General features: G+C 39.9%; 1 protein-coding gene across 4 annotated transcripts in view; it reads right to left on the minus strand.

Annotated features, from left to right (window-relative positions):
• The window catches only part of sdk2a (sidekick cell adhesion molecule 2a), a 135,482-nt gene extending 116,045 nt beyond the window's left edge, over nucleotides 1-19,437 (minus strand). For 2 of the 4 annotated variants that reach the window (XM_036147943.1, XM_036147942.1), the window contains exon 1: nucleotides 19,172-19,435. In XM_036147943.1, coding sequence (XP_036003836.1) covers nucleotides 19,172-19,310 — 139 coding nt within the window. In that variant the 5' untranslated portion in view covers nucleotides 19,311-19,435. Of the gene's footprint in view, nucleotides 1-19,171 lie in introns of all 4 variants that reach the window. The other 2 variants (XM_036147946.1, XM_036147944.1) reach the window with 2 other exon arrangements.
• Nucleotides 19,438-19,976: the final 539 nt, after the last annotated feature.

Raw genomic sequence — 19,976 nt, forward strand, 5'->3', positions numbered from 1 at the left:
TTGGCTCTTATGTGTCCCATAAATGATTTGATGTATGGATTCTATTACATTCAAAAACTCTACCAACATAACTCCTTCCCCAAATTAAACCGCAGAAGACTTGTTTATCTACAACTACCAACTGAGCACATGTTTACCTAAAACATGAGTTTTTCATCATTAAGACCTATAAAATGTGAACGTTTCCCTCTAAAGTATACATCCGCTTCTTTGTGTTGCATTTTGGTTGCGGTAATGGAAGTGGGCTGCGTCTAACAGCCTTGCCATGTTTTTTTCATGTCCATTGTTTCTGCTCCACCCCACTTTAAATCAAGAACACAAAGCAAATCCCGCCATACTTCAGTCTGGACAGCATTAATAAAACAAGCTTTCAACGATGCAGAATGGAGCACCACATTGGGAAAGCAACAGTGGTGTGATTACAGCTTTTAAACACTGCCACCCCTTAGAGTTTACATGTGCCAGCTCTGCAGACTGGGTGTAAGAAGGCTTATGGCGTTCTTGCTCCCTTTGTCATTTGTCTTATGTCTTTTCTTCTTTGTCAGTGCTCCTCTCTAATAGAGAGGTACTGAATAGAGAAGCCCCTGAAGAAGAGAAGGTAAAAGAAAAGGTTGTTGGGAGTTCCATGGAGAATAGGCCTATTCCCAAGATCTACATGCTTCCTCTATACCTCTTATAGCCTCTGAATTTAATCATATTCTTATAAGATTAATTGATTCTCAAAACAGGCACCTTTGTTTTCCATCATAAGGGATAAATATTCATTATAAGTGTCTCAATAGATCAACGGACCAAGCACTCAAATAACACATTTGTGAAAGTCCTTTACAAATTTCCCCCTTAAAATATCATCACGACAACCCCTTGAGTGATCACAGAAATGGAAAGAGGGCCTTTTAATTGAATTTCATGAAATTAAACATTGACCAGAGCAACTTCATTAAACTGATATGACTCCAATTTCAGCAGTCCCTACGGGCGTAAAGAGCATGCCCACTGTTACAACAGATGTGCTCAAACATTATCTTTCCTAGAAGTAGGGAATTACACAGGCACTTATGCAAAGAGAAATAGTTTAACCAGCAATGTGAAATACTTTTTTTGGGAGAGCAATGATGGAAAGTAGCCAGAGGTTCTGGAATGGCACCACAGACCTTAACATGTCCACATCTGGTAAGGATCCAACACCTCCCTGCTGTATCGCTTTTGATCAATTCTAGCATCAACAAATCAGTTTTGAACTATCATATGTACTATATGTCACATGTGATGTCAATCCAAGTTGGCTTTCATCTCTGGTGTAAAGCTCTGTGTCAGCCTAGAGTGATTTCACATGTCCTCCGTATCCTCCATCTGGAGACCTCACGGGGGCCATAGTTGTCAGCAGGCCTCCCGGTGCACAGCAGTACATGTCCCTAACAGGGGACGCCTGGGTTCGTTTGCTTAGTTACTTAACTCGGGCTCTGTGACAAGAGGAGACAGTAACCGAGGCATTTGGGACATGTGAGCCCCCTGCAGAATTAAACAGGCTGCGTCTCAAGCCCCTGTGACAGGAAACCTCACTCAGATTGCAGAAGCCAGCCCTGATTGCATGTGACAGGTGCATCCTCTTCCTTCAGATGCTGTGTCTTTGTTTTGTCTGATTTACTTGTGCGGCACCATTGGTAATTTTGGGAGAACAGAGTTGGGGTGGAGTCGCTCCACATTTGCCAAAATAACTAAATGTGCCTATTTTATTATTTTTATTGTTATAAACATAAATGAGAAATATTTTATTCAAGTGGGAAAAAAAGTTAAAATAGAACCACACCACTGAGTGGTCTACGGGGCGGTAAAGTAAGCAAAAACGTTTCACTTTTGTTAGTGATAGGGTTTGTCTGTATAGAAGTGAATCGGTAAACACCTGTATCTAAGCACCTGTAGGTGTTTGTGGGAGCATGGTTGTATATGTAAGGCTTATCCATAAGAAAAATGCCCAGTAATGGTTGTCAGGAGCCAAAGATCTACGCCCCAGACCGAGGCAGACACCGGGGAAACCAGAATGCCAGATGCCCAAAAGAGCCCCCAGAGCAAAGGAGCCAAACAAGAACCGACACAGGGAAGAGCAGAGGAGAGCCCCATGAAAAGCACACCAAACCAAACATGCCCAGTCCATACTCCAGCCCCAACCCCCCTCCCCAATCCTAGCCCCAACGACCTACGAGTCCATCCAACCTGGAGACGGGGCCAACGTGATCTGAACGGGCCAGCCAACCAAAGCCCACGACTTGAACCAGGAGGTGCTGCCTCCCCACACCCTGCCGTCCATACTTAAGCCCCACACCCTATTCCCGGGAAGAACAGAAGTGCCAGCTCCAGCCGACACTCAGGAGGCAATGCTCAGACCCCGGCTTGGTTACCCGCTCCTCCTCCAGGCCTCACACACATGCTTTCAGCTCTGGTCACAAATTTTCTATGGGACTGAAAACAGGAATTTGTAATGACCACAACAAAACATTCCTTTTCTTGTCTCAAACCACTTACTAATTCGGAGTTACACTTTGTCTCAAAACATCTATGTGGAACACCCTTGTTAAGACCGAAGCTTTAACTTCTCGGCTGATGTTATGAGATAATTTAGTATTTACACATATTTTCTTTCATTATGATGCCGTCCATTACGTGACGTGCCAAAGTTCTTCCTGCAGCAAAACACTCCCATAGAATAGAGTAGAATAGAAATTGTCACACTGTAGGGAAATTTGGGTGTGACAGTGTCAAGAAAACAAGTAGAGAGAACACACAAGCCTTACACACAACATTAGATAATATGAACAAAGGTAAATTAACATAATAATGTGATGCTGCCACCACCAAATTTCACAGTTGGATTATTATTATTAATATTAATATTGTTATTAATATTAATATTGTTATTAATATTATTACTATTGCTATTATTATTTGTTTGTTTTTTTAATTTACAGATGATAAAGCAACATAATGAACAGATGAATGTGTGTGAATCAAAGTATAGCTGGTTTATTTGGAAAGGTATGTGTGCATGTGTGTCTATGTGAGTATGTGTAGGCACAAATAGGTGTGTTAGTGTATAGATGCAAGTGTGAGAGAGAAATGGAGAATCCTTGGAAGTCTTTTATCATTGATATATACAAGGGGCGATGTATGTTATGGTGTATGCAGTTCTTTTATGTGTGTTGTCTTAGTATTTGTTTTCACTGGGTCTTTTTTTCATAAATATACATGGAAAACAGTTAATCCTGCTTAACATCAATCTGTCGACGGACTAAAGGTGAAAATTTGTATTTTTTTACTATAACCTGGCACCATGCGTATTTCCTGTTTTTAGGGAAATGCATTGTAAAAATAAAATATCATCATAATCATCATTCTAATGACTTGAACTTGTTGATATGCACACTGAGTTTTTTTTTTTTACTTGCTTATTTTCTTTTTGTTTCTGCCTTTTGGTTTTTTTTCTCTTTTTTTCTACATAAAACCCATCTCAAATTGGAAAGAAATGCATGTAGGAAAAAGCTGACAGTCATAGAAGTGCAATGGTTACTGTTTCAGCTCAAACTGGGCACACTAATCCCTTTGATCCCCCCATTTTACTGTCAGCTGTTTCCTAGCTACCATTGGATCAGCACAGAATTTAGGATTTGTGCTACTGTACACCACAGCAATCTCTGCCCCTGTGTTGCAGTGCTCTCCTTTCTTTCCTCCATCAATATCCCACCCAGGGCCCCAACATCGACATCCCTAACAATATTAATTTCTCTTTTTGTTCCCCTTCCTATTTCACCTCGCTGCAGTTGGCAGTGACGGTGATGTGGCAGAGGGTGTTAAGTTAAATTGGAAACTATTTTGCACACAGGGCCATCAGGACATGAGCAGATGCTTCATGCTGAAAAGACTGATACTGATTTTGCCAATTCATGTAAAATTACAGTATTTCTTTCAAACACTGGTTTGAGAAAGCTTCATTTAGCAATAATGAAACAATCTACATCTACTTGGGCCAAGGCGTGTGTTGGAATAAGAAAACGTGTATGTGCATTAGCAGGCGTGCACATTGTTACTGCGTGCATGTTTGTGCATTTGTTAGCATGCATTAGAGCAATAAAGGAAGTTTCATTGGGTTTTTCTTTCAGGCTGTCTTTGAAATTTGAATAAGTAGGCAAATCTGTCTGCGCAGGGTCTCTTTCATCCCAGTCAGTATTGGCTGCTCTCAGAGCTGCAGTGTGCCATATACTTCTCATTCAACCACTAAGTTGTTCACACAAACTGCACCAAAATCGTTTAAGGAGAAAAAAATAATAAATGAAAATTAAAAAAATAGATTAAAAAACCAGTAGCACAACTTGAATATATTGGCAAATTCATATTTCTTTGTCAAACCCTTCAGGGCTGGGCGATATGGCTTAAAAATAAAATCTCTGATTTTATTTTCCCTAATCCGCTAGATTGATTTCCATTTCTTCCTTTTTTTTTCACAAAAAGAAATCATTTCAAAAAATTGCTTTTATTTCAAGAATTTCGACTGGGAGTTGACCTGAATTCAAGGTACAACTAAATACAAGCTGTGGTACATGCTTGTAAAACAAGATGGCAGGCACTGCCATTGTAAAAAAAACAACAAAAAAACTGTTTGCTGCTAGTGGTATTTCACAATGAGCTAAGAACAGGCTTCACAGCATTTCTGTAACTTCCAACTAACTTAAAAAACAAGTGAATGAATAAATTAAAGTTTCAAGTTTTATGATAAAAAAGTTTCCTCTTTAAAATATTTTGACAATATATTCATGAAAGCCCAATGAGCCCATTGGCAAAATAAAATCTAGACTTTTCAAAAATGTAATGCTAATAAACAGAATTCACCAATTAAATCAATTTATCACCCAGCTCTAACTCAAGTTGTATTACTCTTGCAAACAGGTACAAGAATGGCCATTACTTTTCCAGTTTATTCATTTCAATCGACGACATTGTGCTTATTCATTTTTGGACGTACTTTATGCTTGCATTAATTTGTTTAATTGCAGTGGTCAAACTTCAAATGACCATTTTGTTTTTTGGAACCTTTGAATTGGTAATTTATGTATAATCCAATATGAGTTGAATTCTACTCGTCCTGTACAGAGTAAATTAACTTGTCATTAAAAAATACAATTTCTTTCTTTCTTTGATTTTCTTTTTTTTTTGCACTGACAAGTTGAAACTGAAAAAAAACAAACAAAAAAACATTGAAATCAAGAAGTATAGATCCTGAATTAATTAATGTTTGAAAAGCAAAGCAGCTTTTGCTTGAGGTGGATCCCAGACGTATGTTCTTAGTAGTCAACCTGAAGCACTTTGAAGAGAGGGGGACAGGATCCAAATTTGACATCGAGCCATAAAGAAGCCCACAGTACTGCTGTCAGCCCACATCATCATCACATTTCTTAACTTTTACTCTGCAGATGTTATGGGCAAGGACAACAATCATTGTTTATGTGTAGACACAGAATGGGGCTGTGCCTGAATGACAACCTGTTCCACTCTGCTATGTACGGAAGCCTTATCTGCAAATACAAAAGATCCCTGGATGAAACGACTGACATGGACTTCTGAAAAGGTATCTCAGTTGATGCTTTTAAAATCCACAGTGATATGCTGGTATTGCTGATGCGCGTTTGTTTGCAGTGATGGTGGAATGTCAAAGTGTGACAGCAGCGGGGAGGCGCTGGGGATAAGATCTAAACTATATGGATGATGAAGATGAAGACAGCAGGTGCTTGGAAAAAGAAATCAAACATGATATCAAATCCCATGTGTCCAAGTGCAACACAATGGGGGAATGAGAAGCGGTTCAAGCTGTAATCAATACAGAGCACAAGGTATTGAGATACAGTGAGAGGCATTTAGACAGCCCCCCCGGAGGGCCTGGTGGGCCTGCTGCCAAGGACAATCTGAACAGGGCAACTAACTCATCTTTGCACATTTACATACAAGAACTTGCCTGTAAAAAGGATTCACGTCTTAGTTTGTAATCACATACTCCTAAAACTGACTAACCTTAAAATGTCCTTAAAAGTTGCAAACAAGAGCTGAAAGTAAAATGTGGTTTAAATCAGTACTTTTCAGACATTTTGTTGCAAGGAGCAAATAGTTTTGTCATGATTTAGGTTTTTGTTTGCTTGGTTTTGGACTTTTCTGGACTAATTTGTTTCCACTCCCCTCAGCCAACAGCCATCTGTCACCACCCAGTCAGCTCAGTCCACTCCTCAGTCACCAGTCAATTCCAGTAATTCCTGCCAACTCGGCTCACCTGTTCACATGCCTACTTATGCCTGCCTCAGTCATCCACTGCCCGCCAGAACAGCTTGTCTCGTCTCATGTGCACTTCCGCATTGACTCTACCAGTTCCTGTGTGCTCAGCCAGCTGGAGTCTTCTGCTGAGATTTGCCTGTATCTGCCTGTTGCACAAGTCTGCCTGTTTCCCCGTGAGTTCCAGCCGCTCACTCTGCCCGTTCTGGTGGTTCCTCGGTCCACATTGCCTGTTCTGGTCAGCCCCTGCTTTTTTTCATTGGTTTGGCCTGTCACTACCTGTATCTGGTCAAGTCTGGTTCTGCTTGCCTGCTTCACCTGCCACTATTCATCCCTATTCATCTCTTTCTACAAACCTTTTTTTTTAAAACCTAACTATGTGTTTGGCAGAATATCGGGTTCACCAGCAGCTTTCATTACAAGTTTTCCAAGTACAATTAAAATAACCGATATTTGTAAGGCATTAAAACATATTTCCAGTTAACAACTGTGTGATTGGTTGAAGGATGCAGATTAATTGTTCCTTCTCTTTGTACTCAGTGATTTTTTTTTATTTATTCATTTTTTATTCCATTTCATTAACAGGAAGGTCCCTCTAGAGCTGGAATTCAAAATAAGAAATGTTAAGATTGTTCACCAACCACAAAATCAAAATCCGATAACAATTTGTTTCATATAAAACTTTATGCTACCTATTCTCTGGTATTTTTTACCTCAACCCTTATTCTTGGTTCACTTTCATCCACTTTTTTTTATGTTTTTGGAAGTTTTTCAAGTCCATCTCTTTATTTTGTTTGTGTTTACCTGCTAAAAAAGTTTAGGTTGAATATTGTACAGTACTATCTGTGTAAAGCATTAGTGGCATTGGTACTTGGACTGTGCATAATCCTTTCATGAACATGTTGCTACAGAGTTTTAAAGTAAAAACTGCAGACAAATGCACTGATATTAGCTTCTATTGTTAATAGTAGATAGTCCAGTCAATGAACACATCAATTGTCAGCAATATAAACAGTTTTTTCACATCAAAAGAGTCACATGATCAACAAATAGATGTTACTACTGGTAAAAAAGACTAAGAAGCCAACAGGAAGTGTCAAGTCTTATAGATCTTTTGTAAAACTGGCAACTACAATTTCCAAAAAAACATGCATATGTAGCCACTTCCAAGTATGAGGGGCTTGTCGCTCCAACGTCTGAGCAAGAAGCAACGTCTCCTGATGGTTACTGATGAGCGCTAGTGTCGTGGCTAAAAAATTAATATATCATGTAAATGTTTACATCAGTCGGCACCATGGTTTTTAATGAGGTATTGCATGAGCAAACTTATTCATGTGATTTTAAGTGCATTTTTCATTTGATGGAAACACTGCAATTGCAGTTTTTTTTTTTAATTAGCAGAATATTGGAAAACTTTTGTGCACATTTTGTAATGAAAGCACATACTCTTATCTTACCCTGTGGCTCTACCCTTCTTCAGGAGGAGTGAATGCTGCTTGTCGGGACTTTGATGCATTCAACTGGGTTCCCTCATATAGGACATTTTTTTACCAATCTGTATAAACTGACCCTATCTGTATAATCTGATTGAATTTGACTTTGTAAAGTGCCTTGAGATGACATGTTTCATGAATTGGTGCTGTATAAATAAAATTGAATTGAACTGAATGTATGTTGGAATTTTTGAAAAATGTGTGTTGTGGGTCTAAATATGGGGAAACGAAAGGGAATTCCTGGAACAGCAAATTCTGTCATGTTTTTGAATTGTGTATGTCACTTTTGATGTATTCCCGCTCTGTTTCATCGTAATGCATTAAAACAGCCCATGCCATTGAAAACCGGAAGCAGATAGACAATGGTAGGTTGGGCAGCAGTGGTACTTGTACCAACGTTTGAGAACCAATCTGAAACCTTCTTTCTCTTCATATGTAAGGGGATGTAGGCAAGTCTATTCATGTTATTACAGCAAGAAGTAACTTTACCATGACTTGAGGTCAGGTGGAAGAATTGACCAGAATGTTAAAATGTGAATTTATTCACCTCAGTGTGCAAAGTAAGCTGGATTTGTATGACTAACTGTTTTCATTAGGACAGAAAAGAAAAAGAAAACTGCTCCCATCCATACCACCACCGTAACGTAGCTGTTCCTCCATTTCTCCACTCCTTGTCTCTTTTGCCATTTTAGTCACAACACAAGAATACACTCAGCAGTCCCCAGGAGGCACACACTGGATGTGAGTGGAGATTCAGTGGGCACATTATGCTGTAAAAGGCATTGTTTCTCAGCCCGGTTTTCTTTGAGTTGCCTTTGTGCTTTTAAATGTTTACATGCAACAGCTCGGGGGGCTCGAAGACATATGTATATTCCAAGAATACTGTGCGAGTCAAATCCCTCACTTCCATAGATGAAAATAATGACACCATTTGTGAGGGCTTTTCAAATGCCTCATTGTAAGGAGGCTGTTGTGAAGAGGAAGCATGCAAAACATCTCTGCTCCCTGGCCAAAATTATATTAGACAAAACAAACAAATAGTGCCACTTCACATTCCCCTCTATGCAGTGTCCAAGGTCATTTTTGCTTTCAGATTCTGGCTCAGCTCAAGGCTTCTTCAGAGACATTTTTTATTTCTTTATAGCTGAGGTGCCTCCAAGCCCTGTGTTGGATTGATTAGACGTTTAGCCAGGAGAATTAATATGTGAAGAATTTCCCTGTTCCCCCCTGCAGCAGCCTCTCCCTCTCAGTCTCATCAGTAAACAAGCAGATATGGAAACAAAACCACTCTAAGGGTATGTGATTAAAATCGGCCCCAAAAGAAGAAATTGACTGAGAATCAATGTTGTTATTACTGAAAAATTATATTTGAGTATACCTGGTTCAAACTGTATTTTTTGACTCTTTACACCAATTCTGAGCTCTCTGCTGGTATTGAAATCTCTCTGAATAACATGATTTTGTGATGTGAATATTCCCCTTCCTTCAATGTTGGTACCATATCTTTTTTTGCGACTACTTCCGCACACCAAATTCTCAAAAAAAAAAAAAAAAAAAAACTTCAAATAGGTGCTTAACATCAACAAACTGAAAACAAACTTCAGTTCTTCAAAGAAAAAATATGATTTTAGCTATTTCCCCAAATACAAAGACATGATAGGACTCTATCATGTCTTTGTAATAAATCAGACTGAAAGATACAAAGACATGATAGGACTAGGCTAGCTTTAGCCTAGCGTTAGCCTAGCCTTAGCCTCATAATGGCTTCTCCGTCCCTGACTAAGTCTCCTATCTGCTGCTCTCTGTGTCAGATGTTCAGTTATTCCTCTGCCTCCTTTAGTGATGATGGTACATGTAATAAATGTAGTGTTTTTGTAGCTTTGGAGGCGAGGGTGTCAGAATTGGAGACCCGGCTCCGTGCTGTTGAAAAACCAGCTGATAGCCGCTCTTTTGCTAGCGCGGAGCCGCATAGAGTAACTTCACGTAGCGAACCTAAAGCAGTAGCACCCGAGCAGCCTGGTAACCAGGCTGGCTGGGTGACAGTTCGTAGGAAGCATAGCTCTAGATTACAGACCCCAGATCACCACCAACCCATCTGCGTTTCTAATAAATTTTCCCCTCTGAGCGACAATCTCGCCGAGGAGCCGACCTTAATTATTGGCAGCTCCATAATAAGAAATGTGGCACTAAAGAAACCAGGGACCATAGTTAAATGCCTACCAGGGGCCAGAACAGGCGACATAGAATCCTACCTAAAACTACTGGCTAAGGATAAGCGTAAATACCGCAAAATTGTTATTCACGCTGGCGGTAATGACACCCGGTCACGCCGATCAGAGGTCACCAAAGTTGGTGTTGCTTCGGTTTGTGAGTTTGCTAAAACTATGTCGGACTCTGTAATTTTCTCTGGTCCCCTGCCTGATCTGACCAGTGATGACATGTTTAGCCGCATGTCATCATTCAACCGCTGGTTGTCTAGGTGGTGTCCAGAAAACGACGTGGGCTACATTGATAACTGGAGAACTTTCTGGGGAAAACCTGGTCTGATCCGGAGAGACGGCATCCATCCTACTTTGGATGGTGCAGCTCTTCTTTCTAGGAATCTGGCCGGATTTATTAGTTCTCCTAAATGCTGACAACCCAGGGTCCAGACCAGGAAGCAGAGCCGTAGTTTAACACACCTCTCTGCAGCTTCTGTACTGTTACCCACCCATTATCCTATTGAGACGGTGTCTTTCCCACGGCCAAAACTTAACAGATCAAAAACTGATCTAAAAGGAACAAATCATAAAAACCTAATAAAAATCAATATGGTTCACCTTGAACCTAAAAATAAAATAATAAAATGTGGTCTATTAAATATAAGGTCTCTCCCTCCAAAGACTTTGTTAGTTAATGAATTGATTTCTGATAATCAGATTGATTTGTTTTGTCTCACAGAAACCTGGCTACAAGAGGACTACGTTAGTATAAATGAGTCAACCCCCTCCAGTTATTCAAATTTCCACATTCCCAGATCTGTGGGAAGAGGAGGAGGAGTGGCAACTATCTTTCAGTCTGATTTATTAATTAGTCCCAGGCCAACTAATAATTACAGTTCTTTTGAACATTTAACCCTCAGTTTCCCTCATCCAAACCGCAAAGCAATAAAACCTCTTCTGTTTGTTGTTTTGTATCGTCCACCAGGCCCTTACACTCAGTTTTTGGATGAGTTGTCAGATTTCTTATCTGATTTGGTGTTAAATACTGATAAGGTTATTATAGTGGGTGATTTTAACATCCATGTTGACACTGAATGTGATAACCTTAGTGTAGCCTTTAAAACTATCCTAGATTCAATTGGTTTTGCTCAAAATGTGCATGAACCGACGCACTCTCGGCTCCATACTTTAGACCTTGTGCTGACATATGGCATTGATTGTGAAGAATTAACAGTATTTCCTCACAACCCTGTCCTGTCTGATCATTTTTTAATAACATTTGAGTTTAATCTAACTGAATTCTCCACCCCCAAAAGAGAGTTCCATTATAGTAGATTTTTATCGGATAATGCTGTATCAAAACTTAAAGAGTCTGTCCCCTTCTTAATATCCTCAGTATTGCAGAAATGCCCTGTAGATGGCAGCATTGCTGTTTCTTCCCATTCACAAATCGATACCTTTGCTAACAATGTGACTTCCTCATTGCGTTCTGCATTAGACAATGTAGCTCCCTTGAAAAAGAAGGTGATTATTCACAGGAAGCTGGCTCCTTGGTTTAATTCAGAGCTGCGCTCCTTGAAGCACAATGTTAGGAAATTGGAGAGAAAATGGCGCTCTACACACCAAGAGGAATCCTACTTAATCTGGAGGGACAGACTATTGTTGTATAACAAGACCCTCCGCAGAGTTAGAGCAGCATATTTTTCATCATTAATTGAAGAGAATAAAAATAATCCTAGATTTCTCTTTAGTACAGTTGCCAAACTTACCCAGAGCCACAGCTCTGTTGATCCATCCATTCCCTTAGCTCTCAGTAGTAATGATTTTATGGGATTCTTCATAAATAAAATTGATGCCATTAAAAATAAAATAATTGGCATCCTCCCAAACATGATTACCTCGTCCTCAGTAAGTGAGGCAGCATTGGAGGAATCTTTAGAATCTGCGCAGTGTTTGAACTGTTTAGAAGCAGTAGAGCTTTCTGAGCTATCTAAAATTTTAGCTTCATCTAAACCTTCTACCTGTATGTTAGACCCAATCCCAACCAAGTTGTTTAAGGACATATTCCCTTTGATCAGTGGCACTATTTTAGACATGATTAATCTATCCTTAGTAAATGGATATGTACCACAGGTTTTGAAAGTAGCTGTTATTAAACCTTTACTTAAGAAACCTTCTCTTGATCAAGATGAGTTAGTAAATTACAGACCTATATCTAATCTTCTTTTCTTATCTAAAATTCTTGAGAAAGTAGTTGCTAATCAACTTTGTGAACATTTACAAAGTAATGACCTACTTGAGGAGTTTCAGTCAGGCTTCAGAGCTCATCATAGCACTGAAACAGCTCTGGTGAAGGTCACTAATGATATTCTCATGGCCTCAGATAATGGACTTGTGTCTATACTTGTCCTGTTAGATCTCAGTGCTGCGTTTGATACAGTTGATCACAATATTCTCCTACAAAGACTTGAACATACTGTAGGGATTAAGGGGAAAGCATTAGGCTGGTTTAAATCTTATCTGTCAGACAGATTCCAATTTGTTCATGTTAATAATAAATCTTCCTCAAACTCTAGGGTCACCTGTGGAGTACCACAGGGTTCAGTCCTTGGACCAATTCTCTTTACTATATATATGCTTCCGATAGGCAAAATTATCAGACAGCATGGGATTAATTTCCACTGTTATGCTGATGATACTCAGCTATATTTATCCATAAATCCTGATGAATCCAATCAATTACTTCGACTGCAGTCATGTCTTGATGACATCAAAAGCTGGATGACTTTAAATTTCCTGCATTTCCTCCTAAATTCTGACAAGACCGAAGTTTTAATCTTTGGGCCAGAGTCCTCAAAAAATAAACTTCTTAACCAATCACTTAATCTGGGTGGCATTAACCTGGCCTCTGGTAATAAAGTAAAAAATCTTGGTGTTATTTTTGACCAAGACATGTCATTTAAATCCCATATTAAACAGGTTTCCAGAGTTTCCTTTTTTCACCTCCGGAATATCGCCAAAATTAGAAACATTCTGTCCAGGAGTGATGCTGAAAAACTGGTCCATGCATTTGTTACTTCAAGGCTGGACTATTGTAATTCTTTACTATCAGGAATTCCACAAAATGCAGTTCAAAGCCTTCAGCTGATCCAAAATGCTGCAGCAAGAGTTCTGATGAAAATCAACAAGAGGGATCATATTTCTCCAATTTTAGCTTCCCTTCATTGGCTTCCAGTTAAATCAAGAATAGAATTTAAAATTCTTCTTCTAACGTATAAAGCCCTTCATAATCAAACTCCATCATATATCAGAGCTCTGATTACCCCGTATGTTCCTAACAGAGCACTTCGCTCTCAGACCGCAGGTCTGCTGGTGGTTCCTAGAGTCTCTAAAAGTAGAATGGGAGGCAGATCCTTTAGCTATCAGGCTCCTCTCCTGTGGAACCAACTCCCAGTTTTGGTCCGTGAGGCAGACACCCTGTCTACTTTTAAGACTAGGCTTAAAACTTTTCTTTTTGACAAAAATTATAACTAGTGACTCATGTTACTCTCAGCTACCTTTATAGTTTTACTGCTATAGGCTTAGGTTACTGGAGTATATCAGGATCTAATTTTCTCACTATATTGAGTTCTACTGTTCTTCAATTATGCATTATGTGTTGTCATTTCTGCTTTAACTTTCTGTTCTCTCTCTTTTCTCTTCATAGTAGGTACACCTGGTCTGGCGTTCTGTTAACTGTGACATCATCCAGAGAAGACGGCTCACCCGCTACTACCATCTAATGTAGAACAGATTACTAGATCAATGTGTGCTTCTGTGCTTTTTTGTTTCTCTTGTTGTGTCTCTGTTCTGTCTTCTGTAACCCCAGTCGGTCGAGGCAGATGACCGTTCATACTGAGCCCGGTTCTGCCGGAGGTTTTTTTTCCCGTTAATGGGTGGTTTTTCTTCCCACTGTCGCTTCATGCTTGCTCAGTATGAGGGATTGCAGCAAAGCCATGTACAATGCAGATGACTCTTCCTGTGGCTCTACGGTTCCCCAGGAGTGAATGCTGCTTGTCGGGACTTTGATGCAATCAACTGGTTTCCTTATATAGGACATTTTTGACCAATCTGTATAATCTGACCCAATCTGTATAATATGATTGAACTTGACTTTGTAAAGTGCCTTGAGATGACATGTTTCATGATTTGGCGCTATATAAATAAAATTGAATTGAATTGAATTGAATTGAACAAACTGAAAACAAACTTCAGTTCTTCAAAGAAAAAATATGATTTTAGCTATTTCCCCAAATACAAAGACATGATAGGACTCTTTGCCCTGTGCAAAAAGCTATTACCACAGCCTATTGGGCAAATGGCAATTACTAGGCAAAGGGAGAATGCCAAAACCCTGCAGTTAATTTTGATTACATTTGCATTATGAACTATAAACACAGTTTTACTGCTCAACTGAGCCAATTAAAGACTTCCTGAAGCTAAAAAAAGGAACACTGACATCAGAACAGCTCTTTTGTTCTTGTACAATGAGGTTGATTGCAATCATTTGTCACTCTTAAAACCTTTGTGAGCATTTGGGTTTTCTAAATAAAAAAAATGAAATTGTTACAAAATTAGGCTTCTTCATTAATTTACTTTAATTGCTACTGCCAGCGAGCAGACTATTTCTTACTTGAGCTGTGATATGTTCCCTCTCGGAGGATAAAGCTTCCTGTGGCAGCATGAATAAACATGTGTAGACAGCATTTGGCAGAAAAAGGAAGGAGAAGAAGAAAAAAAAAAAACTAGCTAACCAACCAAACATGGGAGGCAGCCACAGAAGACACATAGGGAGTCTGATATGGAAGCTGACACCATTTCACCTGAGGCTGGGTGAGCCACTTGCTGGGCTTTCCTGGCATGAGCCATATTGCAGAGAAAACAAGCATTTAAGTCCAAATTTTCAGCGGCTATTCTCTCTCTGGCGAATATGCTTCATTGACTGCATTTTACTGAATACAGAACAACAAAACTATGTCACAAATATGCACCATGTATAGCTGAGACATGATGGCGTTGGAACACAACACTTGCTCAGTACTATGTTGGGATTTGTCGGCTTGTCAAATGACACGAGATTAGACAAAAATGTCATATTTAATTTAACTTATGTACAGACCTAATCATTTTAGTGTATCTAGCCATCTACTGACGTGACTCGCGTGGCACTTGTGTGAATATACAGATTTCCTCATAAATAACAGAAAACAAACATAGTACATCAACCTGTATTATCCATCATCACAGTGCAAATGTGGTCATGGCAGTAGAATGCTGTGGGGGTGCTCTACTTCAATAGGAAAAAGGAACTGAGGTTGGAAAAAAAAACCTTGATAGACCTTCTTGACATGAGCCATATTGCACAGAAATCAAGCAAATGAGTCAACATTTTCAAAAGCTGTTCCCCCTCTGGCAAACATGCCTAGTTATAAGCATTTTACTGACCACCGAGCTATATAAACACGTCAAAATATACAACACGTATATCTATGACATGAAAGCGTAGCAACACAACCCTTGCACAGTGCTGTGTTAGGATTTGTAGACAAGATTACAGAAATGCAATAATTTCATCACGTTATGAGCAGTGTCATCATTTCAACATGTTCAGTCGTGTATTCACATGGTTGATTTGGTATTAGTGTGAGCAGTATATTTATCTTGTACCTTGTGAGTGGAGCAGAATTTAATCCTTGATTACTGATGTACATCTTTGTCATGAGTAGGCCAATATGAAACGCCTGATACTAATTTTAAACACAGCGACTGTCAACATCCTCATTTGTGTTTTCATATTTTTTAAACCTGTACACATGCAGAATGTTAACTGGTGGGACTAAAGAGCAGCATTCTACGTTACCCTTCACAACTTTGAAAGGCAACGGCAAAACAAAGCAAAGAGGACTCTACGACACCATTAAAGTCTGTATTATTGTTTCTTATTTAACTACACTGGTGATGAAAAAAAGGGTGCATCGAAATTGTTGTCAGTGTTTTTTTTTCCAACAGCCATAAAAGTACATAGCTGCTAATTACTCACCTGAAACGACATCAAGCTGCAAGGAAAAAGTCCAAATTTTCAACAGCTGTTCCCTCTCTCTAGACAGCATGTTTAATTCATTGCATTCTATCAAACAAAGTATGCATCAATAAGTGATATATATATATATATATATATATATATATATATATATATATATATATATATATGCACCGTTAGTAGCTGTGACATGACAGTGTTAAAACATGTGTAGCACTAGCACATGACGGTGTTAGTGCTTGCACAGTTGTTAAACTACGCAAGATTAGCAAAATGCCATATTCCCATCACCTTATGTACTGGTTAGTATTATCACTAACCTGTACATTATTACTATTAGTTACAATTTCAACATGTTTAGCACTGGATCTATGTGGCTAATATGGCAACAGTGTAAATATGCAGATCTACCACAATAAGAATATGCAAAGTTTATTACACTGCATGCGTATCTGCAGATTAATAGGTTTGCCAGCAGTCTTTATGGGAAAGGACATCTGAAATTCTATTAAAACAGTAATATACTTGTTTTGTGTAATCTTGTACGTATTGATTTTTCTATCTATCTGTGGATCCGCCTGCGAGTGCATGCGCTTGCTTGTGTGTCACCAATGGGGATGAATTATGATGTGCAGGCCCGCATTAGAGCAAGGCAGTTTTAATCACACGCGGATTCAGAGTGTTTTAAACAAATGCTTTTTTTGAGTAAGCACCGAGGATTATCATAAGATTTAAAGATTTGGAAATGGCTGACAGCTGTCAAGCTGCATAATAACGTACGTCCAGAAAATTATAGCAGCTGTCGGTTGGCAGAATGTCAATGCTGCTATCTAGATTAAAGCTCAATAGACAGGAACATAAGCACAGGCAACAGTGTATACACACACTCTCTCTCACACACACACAGGCGGACACACAAAGTCTCGCTCTCTCTTTTTTTCTCTCACACACACACACACACACACACACACACACACACACACACACACACACACACTTATTTTTTTCAGACAACAAGATGCAAGCAGAAACACAGTCACTCACAAACGCACATAAATATCTGCAGCTTTATTGAGGAAGAGAAAAAAAAAGACAATACAAAGACAGCTAAGAGAGAAAGAAAAGGAGAACCTTACGTTTATTTACTGAGCATTTTGATCATGGGACCTAAATGAGTCTCAAAATGGCTTACTGAGTAAAACCTGTAGAAAGGTTCTTCCTGTGGATCTACCACATATCCTCTTGTGCAATCGTGAGAGCCATCTGTATTAAAAACAGCAGGCGCCTCAATATGAACCTTCTGAAAAACAAGAGGCTACATGGTACCTGTTCCCTGGGGGTGCCTATGTGTTGCCTAATTTGTGACATCCTCAGAGGTCTTTGTCTCTCAGGGATTAACTACAGCATCTCTAACTTTATCCAGACACTGCTGCGATGCTGTTCATTTGCAAACAAGGATCCCCCCCTTAAGGATAAGAGCTGCTTTCTACATCAGGGGAACAAGGTGTCTGTGGATGCTGAGAGGACCCACTGCAAAGAGCACAACAGCATCCTCACCAAAGACCAAAAAGCATAGATGATGCATCATACAGTAGGCCCTTCTCAAATGAAAGAGGAGACAGACAAAGGACCAGACCTCTCACCAATGCTAATGCAAAGCCAGAACTGCTCACAAGAACAGAATAGGAACTGCAGCGAAAAGAAAGGGTTCTGTTTGTGAGAGAAAGGGTACAATCCTAGTGAATAATCCCAGTAGTGCCCAGCAGATCCACACACACATACTTCAGGCTTGTTGGCTTGAGACAAGGATGCTAAGAACAGCAAGAGGAACTGTGCCTTGCATAATAAGAGACGGCAGAGACTTCTCAGATAAGGTTAGGAGCACTTTAAAGCAACGTGAGTTGTTCAAAGGCAAACAAGTGCAGGGATTACGCTGCTTTTAGCACTCTGGAGCACCGAGCAATGTGATTGTGAAATAAGGAGTGCATAGAGTAGGCACCTCTCAAATAAATCAACATTTGAAATACACTTTTTTTTGAAGGGGGTGGGGGGGGTCAAAAAAATCCCTAATATCCTGGTGCGTCAAGCACGTCTTTTGTCTCATCCATAGACACATTGATTGGAGCACAATGAGAATCATAATGTTGGTTCACTAAGCCGACATACTGCACTTTTTCCTGTGTCAACTTACCTGCACCTCTTGTGACAACCTGCAGTTAAAAAATTTTAATCATGAAAAATGGCGGCAGGACACATTTGCTCTCCATGGTTTTCTGCCTTTATTTAGCAGATCTCATTAGCTTCCCACTGGCCAAGCGGTCAACAGCTGACAAATGACAAGTGAGGAGTCGCAGTTTCATAGCATCTGTATGATTAGTGTGGGTCATGTCTCTGAGTGTGTTGGACATAAATGAAACCAGCTTTCTGTGATTTATGGCTTCTGCAAGACACACAGTCTCCTATCCAGAAGCGAACCAATGCGCTAGAGCCCTCAAACGACTGTTCTGTTTTAATGTTCCCACACTAGTTGTAACCGTGCAAGTTAATGATCTCTGTTAGAATATTAAAAAGGGGAACCAAAAGAGGGGCAGCTAAATCTGCAGCAACAGTGAAACTGTCAGAGCTTTTCATTGCCACTTTTCATATTTCCCAACAGGTCAAAAGGACCAGTGAAATAATAAGATACAGTTTATAAGATATGATAAAACAGTCAGACTGTTTGTATGAATAATCAAATATTGAGCAGATTTGAATGCCGCCTTGCTTTTAGAAAGATGGAGAGCACCATCATGCTAGAAACAACCCAAACCGCTCATGGTGACAACAGGAATTTCTAACTATAACAGCTCTTTTTGAGTCTTAGGTTGTGGTCTTGTGGCAGAATGTGCACAGCATTTTACTTTAAATTCATGTCTTTTTTTTATTCCCGACCTGATCTTTTATACAGTACTAAAACCACATGGAGTTTCTAGACAGTTTTTGTCTGTGCCTCATAAATCATCGTACAGCATTAATTCCTTTTTTATCGCACTTTTTGGGCCACGCTTTCCCTTATTAAGTATAGGATGAAACTGAGTTGCCCATCTTACCTTGAGCCTGAGCGCTGGGGATGGAAGTCGAGATGAGCAGAATCCAAAAGGACACCCACACCTGTCCGGGTCCAAACACGCTCCGCGGCGGTACTGTCGAGCCCCAGGTGCGGATTCCCTGTCTCCACGCCGGGGACATGTTGCTCGGTGATTGCCACAGACTCCCCCGGAAAGTGCCCCGACTGCTGCTGCTGCTACTGCTGCCTCTTCTGCTGCTCCTTCTGCCGCTACTGCCACTGGTCCTGTGCGTCAGACTGCTCTTCGGTGCTGATGGGGGTGAGTGACCGGAGGCGAGCGTGGAGAAGACAGTCCGCTGGAGAGCGCGGGGCACGCAGGCTGGCACGCGCGGGGGGGATGTAAAAAGAAAATTAAATAATAATGATAATAAAAAAAAAAAGCGGTTGGAAAAAGTCCCGCATGAGCAAGGCGGAGTCAGTCCAATTAGATTTCCTCGGCTGTCAAGTGTTTGAGACGGGGTATTGACATCTATACTCCTCTGAATCAACTAAATGAGTCGCGAAGATATGATTCTTTAAAAATAGAAATAAACACAAGTGATGTGCTGGATGAAAGTTTGACAGATGGTGGTTCTCTTTTTTTTATCAACCTCGGGGGGAGGAAAGTAAGTGTAGAAAAACAGGGATAAATACAATGGCTTTAGTTTTATCGGGTGCGTGAGAGTGTGCGCTGTTGTGCCTGCTAAAAGACAGATAGAAAGCAGGATTTTTTTTGGATTTAGAGAGACCATTTACTATAATAGTATCCGTTTTTTTTTTATGAATTGAGCACCATGTAGACTTGTCAG

This window comes from Fundulus heteroclitus, chromosome 16, assembly GCF_011125445.2.
Source record: "Fundulus heteroclitus isolate FHET01 chromosome 16, MU-UCD_Fhet_4.1, whole genome shotgun sequence".
NCBI classification, from domain to species: Eukaryota; Metazoa; Chordata; class Actinopteri; order Cyprinodontiformes; family Fundulidae; genus Fundulus; species Fundulus heteroclitus.